This window comes from Mustelus asterias, chromosome 1 (genome assembly GCF_964213995.1).
Source record: "Mustelus asterias chromosome 1, sMusAst1.hap1.1, whole genome shotgun sequence".
Lineage (NCBI taxonomy): Eukaryota > Metazoa > Chordata > Chondrichthyes > Carcharhiniformes > Triakidae > Mustelus > Mustelus asterias.
Window position 1 is genome coordinate 71357748 of NC_135801.1, and position 25162 is coordinate 71382909.

Consider the following 25162-nt stretch of genomic DNA (forward strand, 5'->3'; position numbering starts at 1 on the left):
AAGGGGTTGGAGTTTAAAAATAGGGAAGTTTTGTTGCAATTGTATAGGGTGTTGGTGAAGCCTCAATTGAAATACTGCATACAATTTTGGTCCCCTTACCTAAAGAAAAATATATAGTGACATTGGAGGCTAATTCTTGGGATGAGAGGGTTGTCCAATGTGAAGAGACTGAATAGTCTGGGTCTGTTTTCGTTGGAGTTTAGAAGAGCGACTGGTTACCTGATTCAAACATATAAGATCCTGAGGAGCTTGACAGGGTAGATGGTGAGATGTTTTCACCAGTGGGAGAGTCCTGAACAAGGGGACTTAAATGGCCAGTCATTTAAAACTGAGGTGTGTAGAAATTCCATCTTGCAGCCGGTGGTGTATCTCTGGAATTCTCTGCCCCACAGGGTGGTGGAGGCTGGATCGTGAGAAGTATTTAAAGTGGAAGTGGATAATATTTGATAAATTGAGGAATAGAGGGCAATGGGGAGATGGCACAGAAAAGGAGCTGAGGCTGGCATAGATCAGCCATGATCACATTGATTGGTGAGGCAGGCTTGAAGGGCCTGGCCGCTGACTCCTGCTTCTATTTCTTGTGAGCACAGAGTACAAAAGAGATCTGAAAAGGGAGAATACGCAGGGTAAAGAGAGGAGGAGAATAAATTAGATGGCCTACCTAAAAAATATAAAAGAGAACTCAAACAGTTTTTTAAGAACACGTACAGCAAAAGGATAGTCAAGATAAAGAAGGGGCCACTATGGATCAAAACGGAGATATCCTTGGGGAGGTAGAGGGTATAGCTGGGGTACTAAATTAGAGTTTAAAGTTTACTTATTAGTCATAAGTAAGGCTTACATTAACACTGCAATGAAATTACGGTGAAATTCCCCTCGTCGCCACACTCCGGCACCTGTTCAGGTCAATGCACCTACGCGTATCTTTGGACTGTGGGAGGAAACCGGAGCACCCGGAGGAAACCCACACAGACACGAAGAGAATGAGTAGACTCTGCACAGACAGTGACCCAAGCCGGGAATTGAACCCGGTTCTCTGGCGCTGTGAGGCAGCAATGCTAACCACTGTGCCACCCCTTTTAGGGGTCTTTAAAGCATACTTCCAATATAGCAGTAAAGCAGTAGCAATATTGGATCAGATTAGAAAAAAGATAGAAAGGAATCACCTGGCCTTAATGGGAAGCATCTTACGTTACTAAGGGAAGAAAGAATTATGGAGGTTAGCTAAAATCTTCCAAATTTCCTTGGATATCAGAGTGGTGCCAGAATACCAGACAATTGCAAATGTTATACTCCTATGTAATGTCTCTCCTTGCAGGAGACAGATTACAACCTGACAGCTGGAGACCAGACAGCCTAACATTGGTATAAGGGAACTTGGGAGACAATAATCTGGGGCAAAATGAATTGGCAGTTGGAAAAGTATGGGCTAATAAGTGAATGTCAGCACAGATCTGTTAAAGGCAAATTGTGTTTGACTAACTTAATTGATTCCTTTGATGAGGTAATGGAGATGATCAATGAAGGTAGTGTGGTTAATATTGTGTGTATGGACTTTTCACTGGCTACCACATAAATACTTATTAGCAATATTAAAGCAAATAAGATTAAAGGGACAGTGGCAACATGGATATAAAATTGTCCAAGGGACATTAGTGGTCAATGGTTTTTCAGATTGGGGGAGGTATAGAGTGCTGTTCCCCAAAGGCTGCCATTAAGGCCACTGTTCTTTTGGACATGTAATAATTAAGTGGGTCAAATGGAACACGGTTCAGTGGGAGAGCTATGGGAAACAATTAATGATTTCATTAATGAACAATTAATGACGGGTATACAGAACATTGTTTGGAAGTTTGCAGGTGACACAAAAGTCAGAAATATAGTAAACAATGAAGAGGTAGGAATGGATTTCATGGAATAAACTAATAAAAGTTGGTAGATGAAATTTTGTGCTGAGAACTGTGATAGGATACATCTTAGTCAGGAAGAAGATTAATGAGAGTTATTATCAACTAAATGGAACAGTTTTTAATGGTTGCAGGAACAAGAATACCTGGTTTGGGGGGGGGGGGGGGGGGGAGGGGTCAATGCGTCTCCATTGGCCGAAGGCCTCACTGTGCCAGCGATCCGGGTTCCATTCCAGCCTTGGGTGACTGTGTGGAGTTTGCACGTTCTCGCTATGTCTGCCTGGGTTTCTTCCGGGTGCTCCGGTTTGCTCCCACAGTCCAAAAATGTGCAGGTTAGATGGACAGGCTGCGCTAAATTGCCCCTTAGTGTCCCAAGATGCATTATTTAGGGGGATTGGCGGGGTAAATACGTGGGGTTATGGGAATAGGGTAGGAGCACGAGCCTGTGTAAGATCCTGTGTCAGAGCATAGGTACAGATTCGAAAGGCCAAACAGCCTCCTTCTGCACTGTAGGGATTCAATGAGGAGTGAGTAACCAGAGGGCACAGATGACAGCTGGTGGAATTTTAAAAATCAATTAACAAAATCTGGAATATAGAAGTTTCATGGATACTCGCTAACAGCGACTGTCATAAAAAAAACTTCCCAACTGGTCCACTAATGTCCTTTCAGGAAGGAAATCTCCATCCTCACCTGGTTTGATCTGCACATGACTCCAGATCTCCAATAATGTGGTTGAGTCATTCCTGTCCTCTAACAAGCCATTCAGTTCAAAGGCAATTAAGGTTGGCCAACAAATGCTGGTCTTTTCAGCAATGTCCACATCCCATAAAAGAATAAATTCAGAAAGGAACATTATAAAGAAAATTGGAAAAATGTTTGAAGGGGAAAAAAATTGCAGAGCTTTGGAGAAAATGCAGGGAAGTAGAGCTAATCCGAAAGCTTGAGCAAAGAGCTGGCATGGGCCGATTGACTAATCATTGTGATTATATGGAATCAAAATCATTGTTCTTATAGTTCATTCAACAACCTGGCAAATACGTTTTAAGCAGATTCACAGGAAACTTCGATGAGGATCTAATTCTAAGCAAGATAACTTACAAAAGTGTTAATACATCTATTGACGATCCTGGACAGTTTTATGTTGAATGTCTAGAGGAGTTAAAGGTTGAGGCAAACGTCTTTGCAACTTTGAGCATGAGTTTCCAAGATTAACAGAAAGGCTTTGAAGCAATGTGAGGGAAAAACATAGCTTGTCTTTCGATTTGAGCATCTGAATTATACATATAAGATGTGCTTGTGCAATGAAAAAAGTGACAGTAATACTGATAGCCAAGAATGATTAAGATTCCATTTTCATGGCTGGGTTAATAAATGTAGTAATAGTATCAAATATATTGCTTAAGGTGGTCTATTTTTCAAAACATTCAAAAACAGCTGAGCCAGGAAGCCCAGTTTGAAGGAAGTAGCTTCGGAGTAAGTAACTATGACTGACTGAATAACCTGCTTTCAAATGATTCAGAAACAGATATGTTACAAGATCTTATTTGTAACCTGGTCTTTTGACGTCGGCCAAATATAGTAAGAGAGAAAAGACATGCCTTACACAGCAAGTGTCCCACAGTGTTTTACAGTCAAAGCAGCAGTATTGAAGTGAAGTCACTGTTGTAATGTAGGAAATGCTGCAGCTAATTTGCACATTGTTGAGTTTCCACAATCAGTAACAATCACCAGTTTGTGAGGTTGATGTTGGTCAGGACTGGAGCTGCCTCTGGCGTTCAGGATGGAGGCTGCCTGCAACCCTGGACACTGGAACACCACAGTTGTCAGTCAGGGTGCATCTCGGAGGGGGTGGCACTTGGATAGGATGGCGGACTACATGCCATCAAGTCTGCTTCACCATGAAATACAGCACAAAGCACCCGCGTGCATAACTTGTGAGGTTGGGACTGGAAGATTTGGTGCGTTTTCCCGCTGGCTTCTCCAGCGGCAAACGCTCCACCTTCTTGGCCCCACCACAGGACCTAATGGCAAGCGAGAATTCTGCCCATGGTTTTCACTGAACTAGAAATTGAAAGCCATTCTGTGTCTTGTTGGATCGATCATGTGCACTAGATATCAATACACTCTGTTCTGTATATTCCACCAACAAGCGTCTTGAGCTTACTCAAAGAATTCTGTTGTGAACCATAGACAGAAGGAGCCATGGAATGTTAACAGCATCTACACATTAATAATGGATTGAAAAAAGCTGTTAACATACCAAACCTAGACATCAGACTTCTATGGAGCTTCATTTCTGAATTGACTTGTGCTCATTTAGATATATGATACGCAAAGGAACTTTCAATTGTTTCCAAGAATCAAAGTAAATCTTGCAGTCACAAACCCCCAATTAAATGTTCAAGCTACTTACCTGAAAAAAAATGTTTCCCTGGTTTTATACATTGTACGGAAAAGCTAACAGACATTGTTACACAATATTAAATAATGAGGGAAAATCCTACTGAACTGAAATTCATGTTTCAATTATAACATGCAATTACGGAAAGTGAACATTGGCAACTCCAGAGACAATTGCAGCTCTTTCTGTAAGATTTTTGGCTTCACCACCTAAACTAGATTCTCACCTTGTCTCATAAATTCATAATAAATTGAACCTGAAAATAGACAGGAGTGTTAGTGCCGATTCCAAATCAACAAACTGCCCTAACTGTGCAAAATATTAAGTGGTCATATTCAAAGGGTGGTATATTTATTTATATTAGGGCGGCACGGTAGCACAGTGGTTAGCATTGCTGTCTCACCGCGCCAGGGACCCGGGTTCGATTCCCGGCTTGGGTCACTGTCTGTGTGGAGTTTGCACATTCTCCTTGTGTCTGCGTGGGTTTCCTCCAGATGCTCCAGTTTCCACCCACAGTCCAAAGATGTGCGGGTTAGGTGGATTGGCTGTGCTAACTTGCCCCTCAGCTAGGGTAAATGCATGAGGTTATGGGGATAGGGCCCGGGTGGGATTGTGGTCAATGCAGACTCAATGGGCCGAATGGCCTTCTTCTGCACTGTCTATGAAGCAATGGGGGCGATTGTGAACCTGAACTAGCTGTGCACGGGATCATCGACACAAAATCTGGAGAGAATCTGAAAACATGCATCTCGCTGGTGAGATTGTAATTTTCAGTTACCATTGCTCAGGGGCCACCGGCGAGGACGCAGGGGGACATGGATAAGTTCAACTCAGGGCTGGGGGTGGGGTTCTCTATTGCAGCCTTGGAAGCGGAGTTGCTTGCTGGCCTTACCTTCCCCTCATGTCGGGGTGACCCTTGCTTTAAAGGGGTTTGAAGGCTGCTATACAGGCAGCACTTCCCGTGTCCTCTGCTGGGCCTGTAGTACTGAGGGAGTGGATGGGAGGAGGGGAGTGCAGATGCTCAGCACTGGGGGAGACTCTGCAGTACATGTATGGGGTTCCATGAGAGGCCAGCTACAAGGGCAGAGTGGGGCCCGAAGGAATATGGTACATCTATGACTCATGAGGCATGAAAGGCCTCTCACTGGGGGGAGGACGACTGCAGTGTGATTTCAACCCCACATTCAGGCAGCACTATGGGACAAAGGGGTTAAGCTGCATGCAAGTTCAAATCAACTTGTTATTTTAAATACATTTACAGGCTGAGAGCGTTGTGGCTGGGCCAGCATTTATTGCTTGACCCTAACCGCCCTCTGTTTCACATGACATTTAAGAGTCAACCACAATGCTGTGGATCCGGAGTCACATGTAGGTCAGGTATGGACTGCAGATTTCTTTCCCTAAAGGACATTAGTGAACCAGATGGGTCTTTATTAGACTTTTAATTCCAGATTTTTAATTGAATTCAAATGTCGCCATCTGCCATGGTGGGGTTTGAAGCCAGGTCCCAGACCTTGCCGTGGGTCTCTGGATTACTAGTCCAGTGACAATACCACTACACCACTGCTTCCCAATCTGAGCTGCAAGGAATACAATGTCAGTCTCAATGTCCAGCATGCTTGTGACCACACAATGCATGTAGTGCAAGTGTGTGCCCATTTCCTGGGGAGTCCATGACAGTCACATCTTGGGACACTCACATATCTCAGCCATTTTTGAAGGAGAGCAGCGGCTGGAGGGATGGTTCCTCAGGGACAGGGGGTACCCGCTCAGGATGTGGCTGATGACGACAGTGCGGAGGCTACAAACACCCACTGAGGCTCGCTATAACGAGGCTCATGTTTCAATGCACATGCTGGTGGAGCAGGCAATTGGACTGGATCTGGTGCCTGGATGGTCGTCATGGGTGGATGGTGGGAGGTGCGGGGGTGCTGACCTGTAGTACAGCCACAGAGGGTATCCCATGTTATTGTAGTCTGCCGTGCACTCCAAAAATTGGCACTGCAGAGGGGAGGTCAGCTGGACCAGGAGGAGATGGGGGAGCGACACATCTCCTCGAATAAACAGGAGGTCGAGGAGGGCGATGAGGGTCAACACGCAGAGGAGGATGAAGAACCTCAGACAATGAACATGACCCAAATGGGCTGAAGAGGTAGAGATGTCCTCACTAGCCCTCGGTTTGGGGGCAAGCAAGACCAGGGAGTGAATATCTCTCCCACCATGAAGAGTGACATCGAATTGTGACGTGATGCCAGCAGTTGCTTCTGGTGCCTGATTTCGCGGCAGGACGCTAAAGCCATTGGCCAGACTCTGCGGGAGAATGATAGTGACTTCCTGCAAGGACTGAGCGATGTTCCTCTCATACTCAGCGATATGACTGACTCCTGTCTGACAGAGAGCTGAATGCATCCTGCCAGTGAACGGGTTCATCACGGGGCTCAGAAATGCTGGATGAGTTACCTCAGCTAGTGCAGCCCCCTCTGAGGGCAGAGCCCCGGTGTTCACAACCTTCTTTCACCAGAAATGGGCAGCCTCTCAGGCAGTTTGGCAGCCCTTAGCCTCCTCGTCACTGGATATAAGTTGCAGGCACGAGGGGCATGAGCGGTGATGATGAGGGGTTCGGGGTGGGGGTGGGAGAGGTGCACCCTTGCATGGATGGGGGTTTGGGGGAATGGGTCCAGGGGCACCCGTGCAGCACATCTTTCCTGCATCGTCAGTGAGAGAGGTGGCAGAGACATAGCACTGCCATTCTCACATGGCACAGGGATGAAGTGCCAGGGATTCGCGGAGCATGGCACTATGCGATGACAGAGTGGAGGCTGTGTGTGAGAACAGTGATGTTTTATTCTAAATATGTTGCAATAGCGACCTCTCTATTCTTGTGCCGAGGTTCACCCGTGCCCACGAGGTGCCTGAAGTCTTTTTACTTTTACTCATGCTTTCGCTGTATCTAGGTCTATCCTCAGGATCCACAGATGAGGTGGAGGCAACCTGCTGCCCTCCATACCCTGTGGCCTTATGACCTTTGTGGACGTCCCCTGGAGGGCCTGGACCTTGAAGGTCAGGCCTACTTTTGGGCTACATTTGTATTGTTGTGCTGTCCTCCTCAATATGCTGGGCCGGAGGTGTGTCACTCACAGGGGAGAGGGGGCCACAGATGGGCTGGACACCTACCAGAGTCCCCCTGGGTGAAGGGCCCCAGGCTGTGCTCATGCCGATCCTCTTCCCTTTCGGTGTCCGGGGGCCCTTGGGATCCTCCATGGGATAGAGGGGCAGCTGGAGTGAGATCCAGAAGCCCCGCCTCCTCTGGTGCTGACACTCGTGGATTGGCATGCGGTTGAAGCCCTGCACCATGGAGCTCATATCCTCAAACATAGAGGTCGTTAGGGTTAGTGGACATCCCCCTGCCATGGAGTGCCCATCCTGCACCAAGATCTCTACCGCGGATCCCATTCTCACAGTATTGGCAGCATTGCATCGGAGTGGCAGCTCCTCAGACAGAAGGTGATGGCACTCTTCCAGTCGGTCTTGCAGTCTGAGGAGGGGTGCTGTCATCCCTCCCTGATGCTCGCAACTCTGGCTTTGCAGTTCCATCAACTCTGGGACTTCTGGGCCCGTGGGCACATCATCAGCCAGGGACCCTGCAGAGTTCTGAGCTCTGGCATCCCTCTTGTCAGTTCCTTGGGACATACCCGCCTCCGCCTGCTGTGGATCTTCAGCTGGAAGGTGCTCACCAGTGAGTGAGCCAGTAGCCTGCCTACTAGTTAATCCCACCGAGGTGTGAGTATCTGTGCTGGTGGAGGGTGGGGGTGACAGATGTGATACCTCTTCTATGGTGGTGTCTAATATGTCTCCCTCGGAGCTGCGGTCTCCAAGGGGTATGAGGATGGTCCTGGCTGCTTGACTGTTTGACCTGCAGGGAAGCGAGATGGCATTAGTACATCACGGGGGATGAATGAAGGGAAAAAGTTTATACACTTGAGGCTTGAACAATGACTGCGTGTTTTGAGGGTTCTCACTTCAGTCTGCAGACCCCAATTCACCTGCTGCACAGGTGCAGCCCTGCTCCTCCCCAGCCAGCGCAAGGGTTTTTTCAAAGGGCATTAGGGTTCTCAGCTTACACATGACACCAGGCGGCTATGCTCGCTCATAATGGTTGTGCTCAAGTTTGTCCTGCAAGAGGGGATCAGGGGTTATAGGGAAAAGGCAGGAGAACATGGGTGAGAAAAATATCAGCCATGAGTGAATGGTGGAGCAGACGCGATGGGCCGAGTGGCCTAATTCTGCTCCTATGTCTTATGGTCTAAGCGACAGATGTGGACAGTGTAGGTGGGCGTGCTGCCAATTCAGATGGTGATGAGGTTTGGTTTGCATGGGACTTGACACTTAAGTGGGTGGGGAAATGTGAGGAGCTGAGTAGATACTGGGAGACCATGGGGATTTGGAGGGGGGATGGAGGGCCTTGTGATAAGTGTTGGGAACCCACAAGGTGGTTGAGTAAGAGATCACCATAGAAGTCTGAGGGGTGCGTGAGAGGGTGCAGCGGGAGATATGAGGAGGCCCACTTACCCTGGCCACGCAAAGATGGTCATTCATCTTCTTGCGGTACTGCTGCCTCATCCTCTTCTGCAGTGAGCTGGCACTCACGAAGGCTGCCACAGCCTGCCAGGCCTTGCTGGATGGATATCTGTGAACTGTGGATGAGGGACACCCTGCCTCTGCTGAACACCATCCAGGATACTGGTCAAGACTCCCTGTGAGAAAGGTGGTGCTGGCTTCCTGGCAGCCATTCCTCCCAATGGATCTGGAACAAGTGCTGGGGGAGGGGTTTATTTGGGGCTCCCCACTGATAACAGAAAGGAAGTTGCCCCGGGGTGAGCGAATCAGTGGGAGGCCGCCACAAGTGCAGTCTGATTCACGTGGTTAATATAAAAATTGTTAAAGGGACTCAATATTCTGAGTTTTCCCGCTGACAGCGCTGGCTGGATTCACACCGGCATCGACTTTGCCAAATTCTTGTAAGATTCTGCCCACAATGTTCAAAAATGGAATATTACTAACATAAAACAAATCCAGTAACTAAAATAAAAATGCTGTTCATGATAGCACTTGGAAGATTAAACATCTGAAGCAAATTATGACTAACAACGTGCACTGCAGCATCAACTTGTGGTATTATCGCAGTAGGAAACAAATGTTTAGTCATGAAGTACAACAGATCTTTGATATGGTATTGTACATCATAATCGCAGCATGCTCAGAGTTTAGTTTCCCAGAAACAAAAAGGTATCATCCTATTTAATTACAATTCTACATCTACTTTGGACTAGAAGAGGTATAATGTGCAGAATAAATATGTTCTCATTTGGCCTTGACTAAGACATCATTGTGGTTCAGTTACATTGGCGCTTCAGCCTAGAAGTTACTCTGCAGTTCAAAAGGTAAATTAGAGAGTGGAGGAATAAAATCTTTGGAATATCAGAGATCAAACTATTGTAGTTAAAGTTAACACACTGCGTTCATTTGCCACGTGTAGGATATGAAGGCTAGGTTGCTAGTTAAGAGAACTGACCCGTAATAAACCCAAGGGAAGGGCATAAACCTTTTCAGAATTATAAATGAGATTGTGGAAGACTCATGACTCAAACAAGCAAGCGATTGTGTTTGATCGAGAGGTAGGAGATCATGTTTTTCAGCAAAGCGTTTTAAATGTGACAAAGGGATTAAATGGCAATCAGGTCCTGAAAGCTTAAATCTTTGTAAAAATGCAAGAAGCATTAAGAGATGACATGACAGCCTCCTTCTTCATTCCATGCGATCTCTTTCTTCCAGTCTACCAAAAAAATCCACGGTGTGTGAAATTACTGAGACTGAGTGAACGTGGTCATGTTCAGAAAACTGGGAAGACCAAGTCAGAAGAGGAGCAAGTATTTCACAAATTTGACCGACAACATTAGAGGCAGCGTTTATTGGGCAGGCACGACCTTGGAAGATGAAAATGGGCAAACCAACATAAGTGGAAATTAGTAATAAAGGTAAATTGATATCAATCAATAAAGTTTATTTATTAGTGTCACAAGTAGGCTTATATTAACACTGCAATGAAGTTACTGTGAAATAGCTCAAGGAAGAACAGCTACAGAACTGCTTTTTTCTGCCTGAATAAGAGAGCCCTGCAAGGTTAAACTAATAAGGGTTTCATAGATGTAATTGCCAGTTGGATTTTTAAAGATCTTTCCATAGTCACAACCAATGAATGGCTACAGCTGAGGCCATAGGTCAACCTTAAAGTTGGGGGCGGGGGGGGGGGTCCTCCCACTACAAAGATGCATTGACAACTGTTGCCGGTTTATAATTGCAGAAAGCTTATCAACTGAGAGGAACCCTCATCTTGAGATGCCCTCTCTCCTATTGGCATCAACAGTGCCCGCTTCTAATGGTGGGGCTGCTGCACTCTCAGTACTGGAGGACCTTTCAGCATCTGATGGCAATAAGGAATAAAGTCGAGGGAGGGATCCTGACCCGGGATCAAACATCTGGCCTGTGTGAGCAGTATTTACAAGGTACATGACTAGATAGCTTCTTGAAAGGATCAACAGGGTGGAAACATTAATAATCAGGTGCTAAATGAACCCTTTGAATCAATCTTTAAAATGTCTGCAAATTCCAAACTCAATAATTTGGTTATGCGTTTCACAATTAGTAAATCAACTTAAAGAACAACAAAAGGAGGTGTGTAAAAGTGCTATCACTGGCCCGTTTTCTCAGAATAACACTAACATATGAATTCCATTTTAATCAGTATCAGGCAGTTTGAGTAAGAGAAATGTCATTTTCCAATTCAATCTTCCTGCTTAGCTGATCTTGAAGTGGAACTGCTCCACTTCTGAGGGTAGAGTTTGGGTGAAATGCCAATTTGAGGTTGGAAATTAGGGAACAGAAGAACAAATTAAAAGATTGACTTCTGAGGCAAAATATGTTGGAATTCCATGAAACTAAAAGATAGGGTTGAATTTTTAACACATGACCTGCACCCAGAAATGGGCATTTCTGTATTTGCTTCAAGTTTTAAGCCATATCTTTTTAAAAGGAGCAGGAAGCCAGTCGTGAAGAACTAGCTATGCTTGTGCAGGGGATAGGAGATTGGAGGGGAAGACTGAAAGACTGGGGTGGCAACCAAGCCTGGACTGAGGGGTGTGGAAAGGGCGTGGTGGTGGGATTAGAGACCTTGGGGTGAGGTAATTCGAAGGTCTGGGGTCTGGAGGATTTGAGGAGTAAGAGGATCAGAGTCTGAGATCAAGTGTCTAAGGAAGACATGGTGGGGGAGGGTCAAAGGCCTTATGATGTGTGGGGAAGGGGTTAGTTTCGAGGTCCCATAGTGGCAGTATGGTATTAGAAGAGGGGGTTGCCTGAATCCAGGAGGGGTGTGTGTAAGCACTCATCTCCTGCCTTTGCCAAGTCCACACCTCTATGAAACTGCTGGAAAACACAGCTGACCAGATTTTAAGTAGAAAAACAAAATGACAATGAGGCTTAAAGCTTTATTATCATCATTAATATTCCAATCTGCCCTCCTTGAAGCAGTATGGCTGGCTGCCTATCTCTCAGTTCAAGCTAGAAGTGAGCAGATTGGCAGTGGGTTTGGCTAGGAAACAGTGTTTTCTGACTAGAACTGCCCTCCCAAATTCCCATCCCAACCAACCTAAACCTACCAGTATTTTTGGGTTAAATATCCACCCATAGAGTCAGCTGAAATTCTCCACATGCTTGAGTTTTCAAGGAACCACAGAATCCCAACAGTGCAGAAGGAGGAGGCAGCGACTTGGTCCATTGAGTCTGCACCAACTTTCCAAAGGAGCATTTTATCCCCATAATCCCATGCATTTACCATGGCTAATCCACCTAACCTACACATCATGGGACACTAAGAAACAATTTAGCATGCCCAATTCACCTAATCTGCACATCTTTGGGCTGCCGGGGGGAGGGGGCGAGAACTGGAGCATCCGGAGGAAACCCATGCAGACACGGGGAGAATGTGCAACCTCCACACAGACAGTGACCTACGGCCAGAATCAAACCCCGGTCTCTGGCGCTGTGAGGCAGGCTAAGCTGTGGAGGTTTGAAGTGGTTTGAAGCAGTTTTCATCCAAAGAATGAGAACTGGGACCCTAGCCACAAAAAGTCAGGAGCTATAGGACATTAGCAGGATTTGGAAGTTGATCTCCGGATCATCTTCACAACTGAGGAAGATGTTTGAGAGAAGGTGTTGGGAGCAGAGGGAGAAAAAAAAACAAAATTACAAAAAGAATCTTCCAGCTCTAGTAGCTTAATTTCTTTTAAAATGGGCATTGGACACTAGGTTTTCCAATTCACATTGTCTTAACCTGTTCAAGGGAAGAGGTTATCACTACCATTAAATATCAATACATAAATCTGGTCTCCTGGCTTCAGTAAAGAAAAATCTAACTTTCAGAGTCCACAGCACAACACTACACTCAATTACCACTATACTGACCCTGACTGCGCATATCGAAACTCTATTTTGAATGGATCAGTGGCCATTTGGAAAAACTAGAATAGAATATCCATGTCAAATGGAGACCAAGCTAATAGATTTGCATAATGTTTTATAATTTGATCATGCTGGATACATTGAGAATTATGTAACCTTTAAAAAAAATACTCAGGATGTGCATGCACTGGCAAGACTCCATCATTGCCCATTGCTAGCTTGAGGTGATGATTGGCATTTTCCCTGAACCGCTATAATCCTTCTGATGCTGCTGCTCTCAAATTGGTGTTAGGCGGGGAATTCCAGATTATTGCCCCATTGAGGATGAAGGATTACTCATTTTAGCTATTGCAGTGGACTTTTGGAAGAAACTCGAGGGTAACAATATATGCTGTTCTTGTCAGCTATGCTCATATCCTAGGAATTAATTTAAAAAACGTATTAACTGTGCAGCTCATTCAACATCAGGCAGGAAGAATGGTAGTGGAATTAAATTAATATTTTAACGGAAGTTATAACATATACATGGCATGTATTGTTAAAATGCAGGAATCAAGCAACATGCTACTGATATTCTTAATGGAAATGTGAGTGAACTAATGCTTTGAAGGAAAAGTGTTTAATTTTTTAAAAAGTGTATAGGAGAGCTCAAGCAAGGAAGACTGGCATCTGAACAGCAAAGAAGCAAATTTATAGCCAAACAGAATGGACAAAACCGCTATGTAAATAAAGGCACATCAGATTAAAATTAAAAAGTTACACATTCATATGAATAAATATGTTGTTTAATTGATTAGTTTATAGCTAATTTTTTGAATCTCCCAAAAACTATTCTTTTCTGATTGCCCTCTTTTTAAAACCATCACCCATTTTAGACTTGTGAATAACTTGCCTTAAAATAAACAAAACTTCAATTTTAATGCCAAAATCACTATATTGCTCTTTAGCACTGAATTAGATTTCATAACGTTCATAGAATCCTACAATACAGAAGGAGACCATTCGGCCCATCAAGTCTGTACTGACCACAATCTCACCCAGACCCTATTCCCGTAACCCCACACATTTACCCTGTTAATCCCCCGGCACTAGGATCAATTTAGCATGGCCAATCAACCTAACCCATACACCTTTGGAGTGTGGGAGGAAACTGGAGCACCCGGAGGAAACCCACGCAGAGACGGGAAGAAAGTTGAAACTCCATACAGACAATGACCTGAGGCTGGAATTGAACCTGGGTCCCTGGCACTGTGAGGCAGCAGTGCTAACCATTGTGGTACCGTGCCGCAGTTATCAAATTTAAATGGAGCCTTTTTCCTAATACTGTGTAATATGATGATAGTTACTTAAATAGTAACAAAACATTTGAAGACTATGCTGAGACTCGCCAATCAGACCAATTTACTTTTTTTTTATTCAGCTTACCTTTCACATCCTCATCTTCAATAGTGGTGTTGGTACTTTCTGAAGATTCCTAAGAAGAAAAGGAGACACCATTTTATGAAGACACTGAGTTTATGCGCATGCAGTCTTTGAAGAATAAACCCAGAACAAATGCAAAGCTTGAAGTGGAGAACATAGATGCAATAAGCAAGAGGTGCAGATAACATTTAAGACTTAGCTTCACTTATAGAATTCAATGGCTATACAAGTGGCAGATTCTTACTCAAAACCGTTTCATTCTCATTTTGAAATTTCTTCATATGCTTTCCACAATGAACAGCTTAAGCCCTTTTTTTTAAATAAATGAATCTATTTGTTTTGAGACAAAGACAATTTTCATTAAGAAAACTCATTTAAAAGTAAACTTGGCTCATTAACATAATCCTATGATACTAAAGACAATGGATTAAAATTTAAAATATGGAAGTAGCTTATGGATCTGAAACAGATCCAGTGTTATCCGAATGTGACCTGGGATCAGTATTGTATAGTGGAACAATGTCAAGTTGCTTACAATAGATACAGCCCCATTCCCAGAGGGCCCTGGCAGTTTTTGAGATCGATTGGGCACAATGAAACAAAATGATAGCTGACACGTATTTCATGCATTTACTAAAAAAAACAAATACACCTAGTTAACTATTGCCTGCCAGTTTACATCTGGTGGCCCATCAATGCACTTATAAGTAGAAGCAAAGCTATCTATATTTCCATGACAAATAATTTCATTCCACTATTACACGACAAACTCCAGAGGATGTGCAACAACTATGAAACATGCAATTACTGACAAAAGATAACTTCAAACTCTTGATTGTTGTCTGAAAGTAACAAATGTGAATTTTCATAACTCACCTCAGTTCTGATGCAACTCAGAAGTACTAACAAATTCACTATTAACAGGCATTTAGTGGTTATTATAAAATTGTGCAAGCTTTTAAAACCGCATGGTGGTTAAAGCCATTTACAATTTTCTTGAAGCATGTCAGTTAACCAGATTTAGTTGTCAAAATTTTCAAGGTCAAGATAGTTTTGCACTACAGACGGATGATAAAAAACAGCACATAGGCAATTCATTATTGCGTATGATACCTTTTGAATTGTTTCTTAGAAATTAGTTCAATTCGTGGCAAATGTACCGGCAAAACTGAAATACAAATGTTGTCCTCTGCATCACTCTCCAACAGCAAAATCCATTAAAATCCTGACTGCAAAGGAAAGCAACACTTCAATTAATTGTGAAGTTCAATTCATATTACTTTGTGACTCAGTTCAAGTGAATAACCACTAAATGACTTCTTAAAAATGAAAGAAATTTAAACAAAAGTACAAAACACATCTGTAAGATTTTGGAATCGGAGAATGATGAGGCATCATTTCTGAGCAGCACTTATACAATAATGCAACATGTTCTCTGGATCAGGCCATTTCAGACTGACATGGACTAGATGGACCGATCACCTCCCAGGTAAAATGACCACAACCTTTCAACAGCCAAGAAGTTATATCTTTTAGCCCATGCAGCCATACAGCACAGATGAAGATGACAATACTGCATGCTTGTGTACACCTGCAGATTCACCAAGAAGAAGTGAGCTGAACATACACACACAGAATACCAGAAGCTTGCTGAACAGTCATGCATTCCCATCCCCATTCAAAGACAGAAAATCAAACTGTAAGTGAAAAAAAAGGGACAAGCTAAAGAACTTTGCAAAACCCAATTGCTGCACATTCAAGCCGCATATTCCATATTTTCTCCAAAGGATATTCTATGTTTCAAAGCTAAAACTGTCACAGATTGAATACCTAATGTAACAGATCTTTTGCTATGTGTGTTTATGAAACAAGTTCTGCAATGCTTGCCAGTGAGCAGATCTCGGAATACCTTATTTCCATCAGCAGGATTGTGGATTACAGTAGTTTGGGGCTCCTGAGCAAGATAAAAGAAAACTCTCATTGGTCAAGGTTATCTTCAGTCATCAAAAAGTGCAGAGCCAACTACAAGAACGATGAGGCTAAAGCAATATTTTTACTGCCATGTGGAAAAAAAATCATAAACACATTAAAAAAAAAACTAAGAATGGGTTTCTACTGCTACCAGCAGCACCTGCCTGGGCATCCTGCAGGAAAAGGCCTAATCACCTACAGAAGCGGCATGCAATTTCTTAAATTGTTGAGCATCATTTCTGTTAGCTCCCTGAAGTCAACGATTTGTGCGGTTCAATTTGGAACAGACTCTCTTTTGGTACTGTGGCTGACGTAAGTCAAGGAGCTAAAGCAACATGCGGGGAAAGCAGTGGCTTGCCACTACAACATGCAAACAGCAACAACCATGGTCAGTGTCACGATAAACAACTGTAAATATGCTGCTTCACATTGGGTTTTCCCACATTATAGAAGAGGTATGTATTGCTAATCACATGGTGTTTTAGAAAGCAAAAGAAAACAGAACAAAAACAAATAGGAAGAGGAATCAAGGTATACCAGCGCTGGGGTAGGTATGGGTTCTTTTGGGCTGGTTACTACGTTGGCTTTGTTGTTTATCTGTAGGTAAGTTAAAAATAGAACATATGTAAGCCTCAAAAGTAATGTTTGCATTGTATATCGGACCCTCCCTGAAACCAACTTCAAACGAACATCTGTTGGAACGTAATGTGGGCTGTTTACAATCTTAAGATATTACTTCCAACTACCAATGACTGTGTAAAGCCTTATAAAATTACAGAAGAAAGAATGTATTTGGTTATGCATTTGATTCGGTTGAACGAGGAGTACAAGAATTAGGAAGAGTATTACATTAAGTTTGAAAGACAGTGTATACACAAGAAATAGCAGTACGAAAATACAAAATAATTAGAATTCCAAACAAATCACATATACACATGCAGTTCCAATACAGCACAGGTCATTGTTGTAGTACATTAAAATAATACATATGTTTGTGCTAAATATTATTAACTGCATTTATTTCCACCTTCCCAACCTGCTAGCGCGACCCAACATGAAATTATAGTACAGAGAACAGAACATTAACATTTTACAGCCTTTCAAGTGAACATCGCCTCTTCACAGTTAAGTTTTGGACAAAACAAATCATTTACACAAATACCAACTCGCTTTATCTTGACAACAGATGTGAAAAATAACCGCTTAAAAAAAGAGAAGGGCGTAACAAGGCATCCAACATCTTCAATGGAAGATTTTTTTTTTTGAGGTGGGATAGGTCACTCACTGTCACTCATCATTTACTTCCAAAATATCCATTATCTATACAACATTATCTTCACTTTATTGGCATTCCACTCCTCCTCATTTACTCAATTTTGTTCGTCAACCCTCTAGCCATTCTTTCTTATAAATCCAGACTTCAATCGGATGGATTCCTCAGCAGGTGCCAACCAAAACGTGTACACCCGCATAGAACAGCAGTGCAGTGTCAATAAATTGATCTACTTGTACTCATGCAAGCCCAGCTTGCTCATCGAAAAAACACAAATTTACATTTCAATCCACCTTTATGATCAGAAAAGAAAAAGAAAGGGTGGGGAAGGGGGAGAGAGAGGAGTCGACGAATAAGGGAAGTTACCAACTTAAGAACTGCAGAAAATCAAAAAGAAAATCTAAAGATGGATCCCACATGAATAAAGGTTTCAAAAATTTCTCTGGTGTGTATTTGGCCTTTTGTCAATTTTGTTTTTCTTTATTCATTCACAGGACATGGGCGTTGCTCGCTGGCCAGCATTTACTGCCCATCCCTAGTTGCCCAAGGGCGTTGAGTAAAGTACATTGCTGTGGCTCTGGAATCACATGTAGGCCAGACCAGATAAGGACAGCAGATTTCCTTCCCTCAGTGAACCAGATGGGATATAGTAGCATACAAAAAATTAAATTAGATTTAAATACATACTGCTCAATCACCAAATAATTTGCTAAAGAGATGGATAAAGAGATCACAGATTTTCTCTTGTATTTTTCAGAAAAAGGATTTTGTGTCAAATGCAACAGATTCTTTTTTTATGTAGGCTTTTATGATTCAGGCAAAATTAATACATTGACGAGACATTGTACGAAACTCTGAAACTCATGAAATACACAATTGGCTCTGAAGAAAAATCCCAGAAGTGATCAGTTTTTTTCTAAAATCTGTATTCTACATATGGTTATCAAATTAATTTGTTGATTAAATGCAGGAAACTACACTCAACAATGGAAACAATTTCAGCTGTCTGCAGCAATGCATATATGTTTGATTTTTTTAGTCAATAGAAGGATGCGTCATACGAATATTGCATAAAAAGCTTAAACTGGTAGAAACCACGGTGTTTTTGATAAATTCGCTCCATCACCATTTTTAAAAAAAACCAAATCCTTACTGCTGGTCATAAACCTTGCTTGGCTTGGTAATGAACCATAATCAATTCCATGTACTCCAAAAATCTAGGAAAGCTATACATTTACTTGCTATCCAAGGAACAGAATCAAAACTCGATGATCACATATTTGTTTCAGTACATTGGCAGTAATTGCCTGCCTGCAGAGGAATAATTCAGATATTACGGGAAGTCATTTTATTTGCTATAGCGTACTGCAACTTTTAAAATATTAATGGGGCAGTTTGGAATATATTCTGTTTTGACCTCCAAGTTGTGAGCTGGATAAATTAAATATTAATTTGTATTTACAATCTTCCTCAATTGTTCCCAGAAAATGCCTCATTCGCTCATTACTGATTAAATTAAAAATCCAGACAATCACCAAATTTAATTCAAAGGAGAAACAATATCATAACTATCTAAAAATCATTGCTTTAACTATGTTGCTTCTTTGAATTATTTTACTTTGAAGGATCTCTATTGTGGAGGTTGTCCCCCAAGAAGCAATTTAAATCAGGTACAAATCCTTAAGGACAGATTGCTTCTATTTTTAGGTTTCAATGAATTGAAACAGCTGAAAGCATATTTCAGACTGTGCAATGCAATGCAAGCACAAGTATGGAGTGGGAAAAGGACATCTGGAAATTAAGGCTACTTTTTCCAAATGTCCATGGACAATCTGCATGGCTTTGGGACCTTTTTCCAAATTCAGTTCCCAGAGAGCAGTGTTTTGCCAGAAATAAATAAAAGTCATGGTAAAACAATTCATTATTTCCTCTCTTTGCTAATGCGTAGATAGGAAACTTCTGGATCACAGTTTTATCGATATTACAAATTTAAATTATCCAACCTAAAAATGCTGCATTTCATCAATGAGGCTGCCATAGTCCTAGAAGGGCTATAGCATTCTGCAGAATATTTGACCATCCAATTCTTTCTGATCATCTTCAATTCTACAAAAGATAATGTTGTATTGGTCTTTTAAAAATTATACCAAACTTGAAGAAAAAGCTACTTGGTCATCTAGTTAATTCCACTCACATAATGTCCCATAGTGGATGCTGAATTAGTCTTTGCATTTATTTAAGAGCAAAATACTGTGATGCTGAAACAAAAACAGAAAATGCTGGAAAATCTCAGCATGTCTGACATGATGACCTTTCGCTGTGCTGAAGGGTCATCCTGACTCAAAACGTTGGCTCTATTCTCTCTCCATAGATGCTGTCAGACCTGAGATTTTCCAGTCTTTTCTGTTTTTGCTTTGCATTTAGTTCATCACTTGTGTCTTCTAATCCTGTAGAGCTTACGTTGAATAAGATGTTTGCATCAACACTATGAATATCTCTTAAAGTGGGAAGGAATTTAAGGCTGAAAATTTGACTGAAGTGCAAACATTTGTCAGGTCAACTCTTCGAATGATACAGTAATCTATTCAACTCTTTGTATATGTGCACCATTTTAGCAAAGTAACTGCCTATCCTTACTGAAGCCTGGATTGTTAAGAAACAATTGGTCAGAGTTTATGAATAAAATAGAAGTGGAGAAAAGTAGACACATATGGTGAGATTCTCTGGCCTCCCTTCAGCATTTTTCTCGGTGGTGAGAGGCAGTGTGCCATTCGCTGGCAATGGGATCCTCTGGTCCCCGCCACTGTCAATGGAAATTCCCACTGAAGCCACCCCATACCGCCAGGAAACCCACGGCAGGGGGTGCACCACTGGCGGGACCAAAGAATCCCACCAGCGTGAACGACCGGAGAATTCCGGCCCTGATCAGTTTTGTAAAAATTGCATAAGAAATAAATGCTTGGGAAGAAAATTAGTATGAGTGAACCTTTCAAATATTTATCCAATGTCATTTTGAAAGTTACTGTTACATTTGCTTCCACCACCTTTCAAGGCAGGGCATTCCAGATAATCTTAACTTGCTGCATAAATATTTTCCCCTCATGTCAACTCCAGTTATGCGAACAATTTTAAATCAGTGATCTCTGATTACCTAATCCTATATTTCGACTTATTTACTCTCTGAAAATCACCCATACTTTTCTGGTCTAAAGGAGAACAAGTCCAGTTTCTTAACTCTCTCCACATAAGTGAAGTCTTTTATCCCTGCTATCATTGCACTAAACCTCTTCTCCACCCTTTCCATGTTGAACATGCTGTTCTCTTTTGTGAAAGGGAAGGGAAGGGGGGTCAAAACTCACAACACATTATTTAAGGTGAATTTAAAACTGAACTTGAAATAAATGAATTTCCAATGGAACCCGAAACCATTTAAGGTTATGAAGGCACATGCACCCTTCGAGGGCAATATGAGTCAAGATTGTATATAGATCGATACCTTTACAAGGAGGAAGAAGAAATAAAACAAATGCGGTAGTGGCAAGTGGCAGAAATAATTGATTTTATTCATTCTTGGGCCGGCATTTATTGCCCATTCCTAATTGCCCTTCAACTGTACCATGCTAGGTCATTTCAGAGGGCATTTCCAAGTCAACCATGCTGTGGATCTGGAGTTACATATAAAGGAAGGGAAATGCTGTTAAAGGGCATCAGTGCACCTGATGGGTTTTTAGCAACAATTGACAATGATTTAATGATCATTAGACTTTTAATTCCAGGTTTTTATTGAATTCAAAGTTGCGGTGGTGGGAACTGAACCCTGGATCCCTACAGCATTGCCCTAGGTCTCTGGATTACCAGTCCAGTGACAATACCACTATGCAACGAAGTAGAATATGGAAGAACAATAAACAAAGGAATGCACTAACAAATCGGGTCCAGGTAAGAAAGACTAACATAAAGACACTTTACCTGAATGCATGTAGCATTCGAAACAAAGTGAATGAGTTGACGGCACAAATCAGTACAAATGGGTATGATCTAGTGGCCATTACAGAAACGTGGTTGCAGGGTGACCAGGACTGGGAACTAAATATCCAGGTGTATCAGACAATTCGGAAGGACAGGAAGGAAAAGGAGGTGGGGTAGCTCTGTTAATTAAAGATAACATCAGGGCGGTAGTGAGAGATGATATAGGCTCTAAGGAGCATAATGTGGAATCGTTGTGGGTGGAGATAAGGAATAGTAAGGGGAGAAAGTCACTGGTGGGCATAGTCTATAGGCCCCCAAATAATAACTTTGAGGTGGGGCGGGCTATAAATAAACAAATAACAGATGCATGTAAAAATGGAACAGCAATAATCATGGGGGATTTTAACCTCCATATTGATTGGTTGACTCAAGTCGGACGCAGTGGACTTGAGGAAGAGTTCTTAGAATGCTGTCGCGATAGTTTCCTCGAACAGTATGTTACAGAACCTACGAGGGAGCAAGCTATCTTGGATCTGGTCCTGTGTAATGAGACAGGTAAAATTAATGATCTCCTTGTGAGGGATCCTCTTGGAATGAGTGATCACAATATGGTTGAATTTCTAATACAGATGGAGGGTGAGAACAAAGAACAGTACAGCACAGGAAACAGGCCCTTCGGCCCTCCAAGCCTGTGCCGCTCCTTGGTCCAACTAGACCAATCGTTTGTATCCCTCCATTCCCAGGCTGCTCATGTGACTATCCAGGTAAGTCTTAAACGATGTCAGCGTGCCTGCCTCCACCACCTTACTTGGCAGCGCATTCCAGGCCCCCACCACCCTCTGTGTAAAAAACGTCCCTCTGATGTCTGAGTTATACTTCGCCCCTCTCAGCTTGAGCCCGTGACCCCTCGTGATCGTCACCTCCGACCTGGGAAAAACCTTCCCACTGTTCACCCTATCTATACCCTTCAGAAAGTAGGGTCCCAAACCAGTGTCCTCTGCTTGAACAGAGGGGAGTACAATAGGATGAGGGCGGAGTTGGCTAATGTAGCCTGGGAACACAGACTAATTGGTGGGACAGTTGAGGAACAGTGGAGGATTTTTAAAGAGATTTTTCTCAGTACTCAGCAAAAATATATTCCAGTGAAAAAGAAGGAATGTAAGAAAAGGGATAGCCAGCCATGGATAACTAAGGAAGTAGAGTATCAAATTAAAAACCAATGCATACAGAGTGGCCAAAATTAGTGGGGAACTTGAAGGTTGGGAAGGCTTTAAAAAACAACAAAGAACTACTAAGAAAGTAGTAAAGAAAGGAAAGATAGATTATGAAGGTAAACTAGCACAAAATATAAAAACTGATAGTAAAAGTTTTTACAAATATATAAAATGGAAAAGAGTGGCTAAAGTAAATGTTGGTCCCTTAGAAGATGAGAAGGGGGATTTAATAATAGGAATTGAGGAAATGGCTGAGGCCTTAAACAAGTTTTTTGTGTCGGTCTTCACAGTGGAGGACACAAATAGCATACCAATAATTGACGGTCATGGGACTGTAGGGGGTGAGGACCTTAAAACGATCACTATTACTAAAGAGGTAGTGCTGGGTAGGCTAATGGGACTAAAGGTAGACAAGTCCCCTGGTCCGGATGGAATGCATCCCAGGGTACTAAAAGAAATGGCAGAAGTAATAGCAAATGCATTAGTTGTAATTGATCAAAATTCACTGGACTCTGGGGAGGTGCCAGCTGATTGGAAAACAGCTAATGTAATGCCACCGTTTAAAAAAGGTAGACAAAAGGCAGGTAACTGCAGGCCGGTTAGCTTAACATCCATAGTTGGGAAAATGCTGGAATCTATCATTAAGGAAGAAATAGCAGGACACCTGGAAAAGAATGGTTCAATCAAGCAGACGCAGCATAGGTTCATGAAGGGAAAGTCATGTTTGACTAATTTACTGGAATTGTTTGAGGATATAATGAGTGCGGTTGACAGAGGAGAACCGGTGGATGTGGTGTACTTAGATTTCCAGAAGGCATTCGATAAGGTGCCTCACAAAAGGTTGCTGCATAAGAATCATAGAATCCTACAGTGCAGAAAGCAGCCATTCGGCCCATCGAGTCTGCACCAACCACAATCCCACCCAGGCCCTATCCCCATATCCCTACATATTTACCCACTAATCCCTCTAACCTTTGCATCCCGGGACACTAAGGGGCATTTAGAATGGCCAATCAACCTAGCCCGCACATCTTTGGACTAAGATAAAGGTACACGGAGTTGGGGGTAAAGTGTTGGCGTGGATTGAGGATTGGCTATCTAACAGAAAGCAGAGAGTCGGAATAAATGGGTGCTTTTCCGGTTGGCAATCAGTGACTAGTGGCGTGCCGCAGGGATCGGTGCTGGGGCCTCAACTATTTACCATATACATAGACGATCTGGAGGAGGGGACTGAATGTAGGGTAACAAAGTTTGCGGATGACACAAAGATGAGTGGGAAAGCAAATTGCGTGGAGGACACAGGGAGTCTGCAGAGAGATTTGGATAGGCTAAGTGAGTGGGCAAGGATCTGGCAGATGGAGTATAACGTTGGTAAGTGTGAGGTTATCCACTTTGGAAGGAATAATAGTAAAATGGACTATTATTTAAACGGTGAAAAATTACAACATGCTACTGTGCAGAGGGACCTGGGGGTCCTTGTGCATGAATCACAAAAACTCAGTTTGCAGGTGCAGCAGGTAATCAAGAAGGCAAATGGAATGTTGGCCTTTATCGCGAGAGGGATGGAGTATAAAAGCAGGGAGGTCATGCTGCAACTGTACAGGGTACTGGTGAGGCCGCACCTAGAGTACTGTGTACAATTTTGGTCCCCTTATTTAAGAAAGGATATATTAGCTTTGGAGGGGGTACAGAGAAGGTTCACCAGGTTGATTCCGGAGATGAGGGGGTTAACTTATGAGGAGAGATTAAGTAGACTGGGCCTGTACTCATTGGAGTCTAGAAGGTTGAGGGGAGATCTTATAGAGACATATAAGATAATGAAGGGGCTAGACAGGGTAGAAGCAGCGAGGTTATTTTCACTTACAATGGAAACAAGAACTAGGGGGCATAGCCTCAAAATACGGGGGAGTCAATTTAGAACAGAGTTGAGGAGGAACTTCTTCTCCCAGAGGGTAGTGAATCTTTGGAATTCTCTGCCCAATGAAGCAGTAGAGGCTACCTCGTTAAATGTGTTTAAGTCATAGATAGATAGATTTTTAACCATTAAGGGAATTAAGGGTTATGGGGAGCGGGTGGGTAAGTGGAACTGAACCCACTATCAGATCAGCCATGATCTTATTGAATGGCGGAGCAGGCTTGAGGGGCTAGATGGCCTACTCCTGCTCCTATTTCTTATGTTCTTATGTAAACAGCAGAACATGATTGTATCACATGGATATTAATCTTTACTACTCTTCAGGTGTTTATGCAACTTTGTGTGAGACAAGAGAGAAGTCGACTGTCATATTTTGACACCAAATGGACATGATTGTCGATCTGGTCTAATGAATTTCAACTGACTGGAAAAATGGCCTGGGAATCAATTATTAGGCAAGTAAAACATGACTTTTCCTTTTCAATTTTATCTCACCTTTAAACTGAAGGTTGGAAGTCAGAAGATTTAAATGGTAACTTTATGAATGTTGTAAAACAAATTAGGTTTGACTAG

General features: G+C 42.6%; 1 protein-coding gene across 14 annotated transcripts in view; it reads right to left on the reverse strand.

Moving 5' to 3' along the window:
- Positions 1–25162, reverse strand: part of LOC144494088 (calcium/calmodulin-dependent protein kinase type II delta chain) — a 344749-nt gene that overhangs the window by 32756 nt on the left and 286831 nt on the right. For 5 of the 14 annotated variants that reach the window (XM_078213682.1, XM_078213690.1, XM_078213673.1 and 2 more), the window contains exons 14-16: positions 16756–16815; positions 16157–16201; positions 14251–14299 (exon numbers count right to left, since the gene is read on the reverse strand). In XM_078213682.1, coding sequence (XP_078069808.1) covers positions 14251–14299; positions 16157–16201; positions 16756–16815 — 154 coding nt within the window. The remainder of the gene's footprint in view (positions 1–14250; positions 14300–16156; positions 16202–16755; positions 16816–25162) is intronic. The other 9 variants (XM_078213738.1, XM_078213706.1, XM_078213722.1 and 6 more) reach the window with 2 other exon arrangements.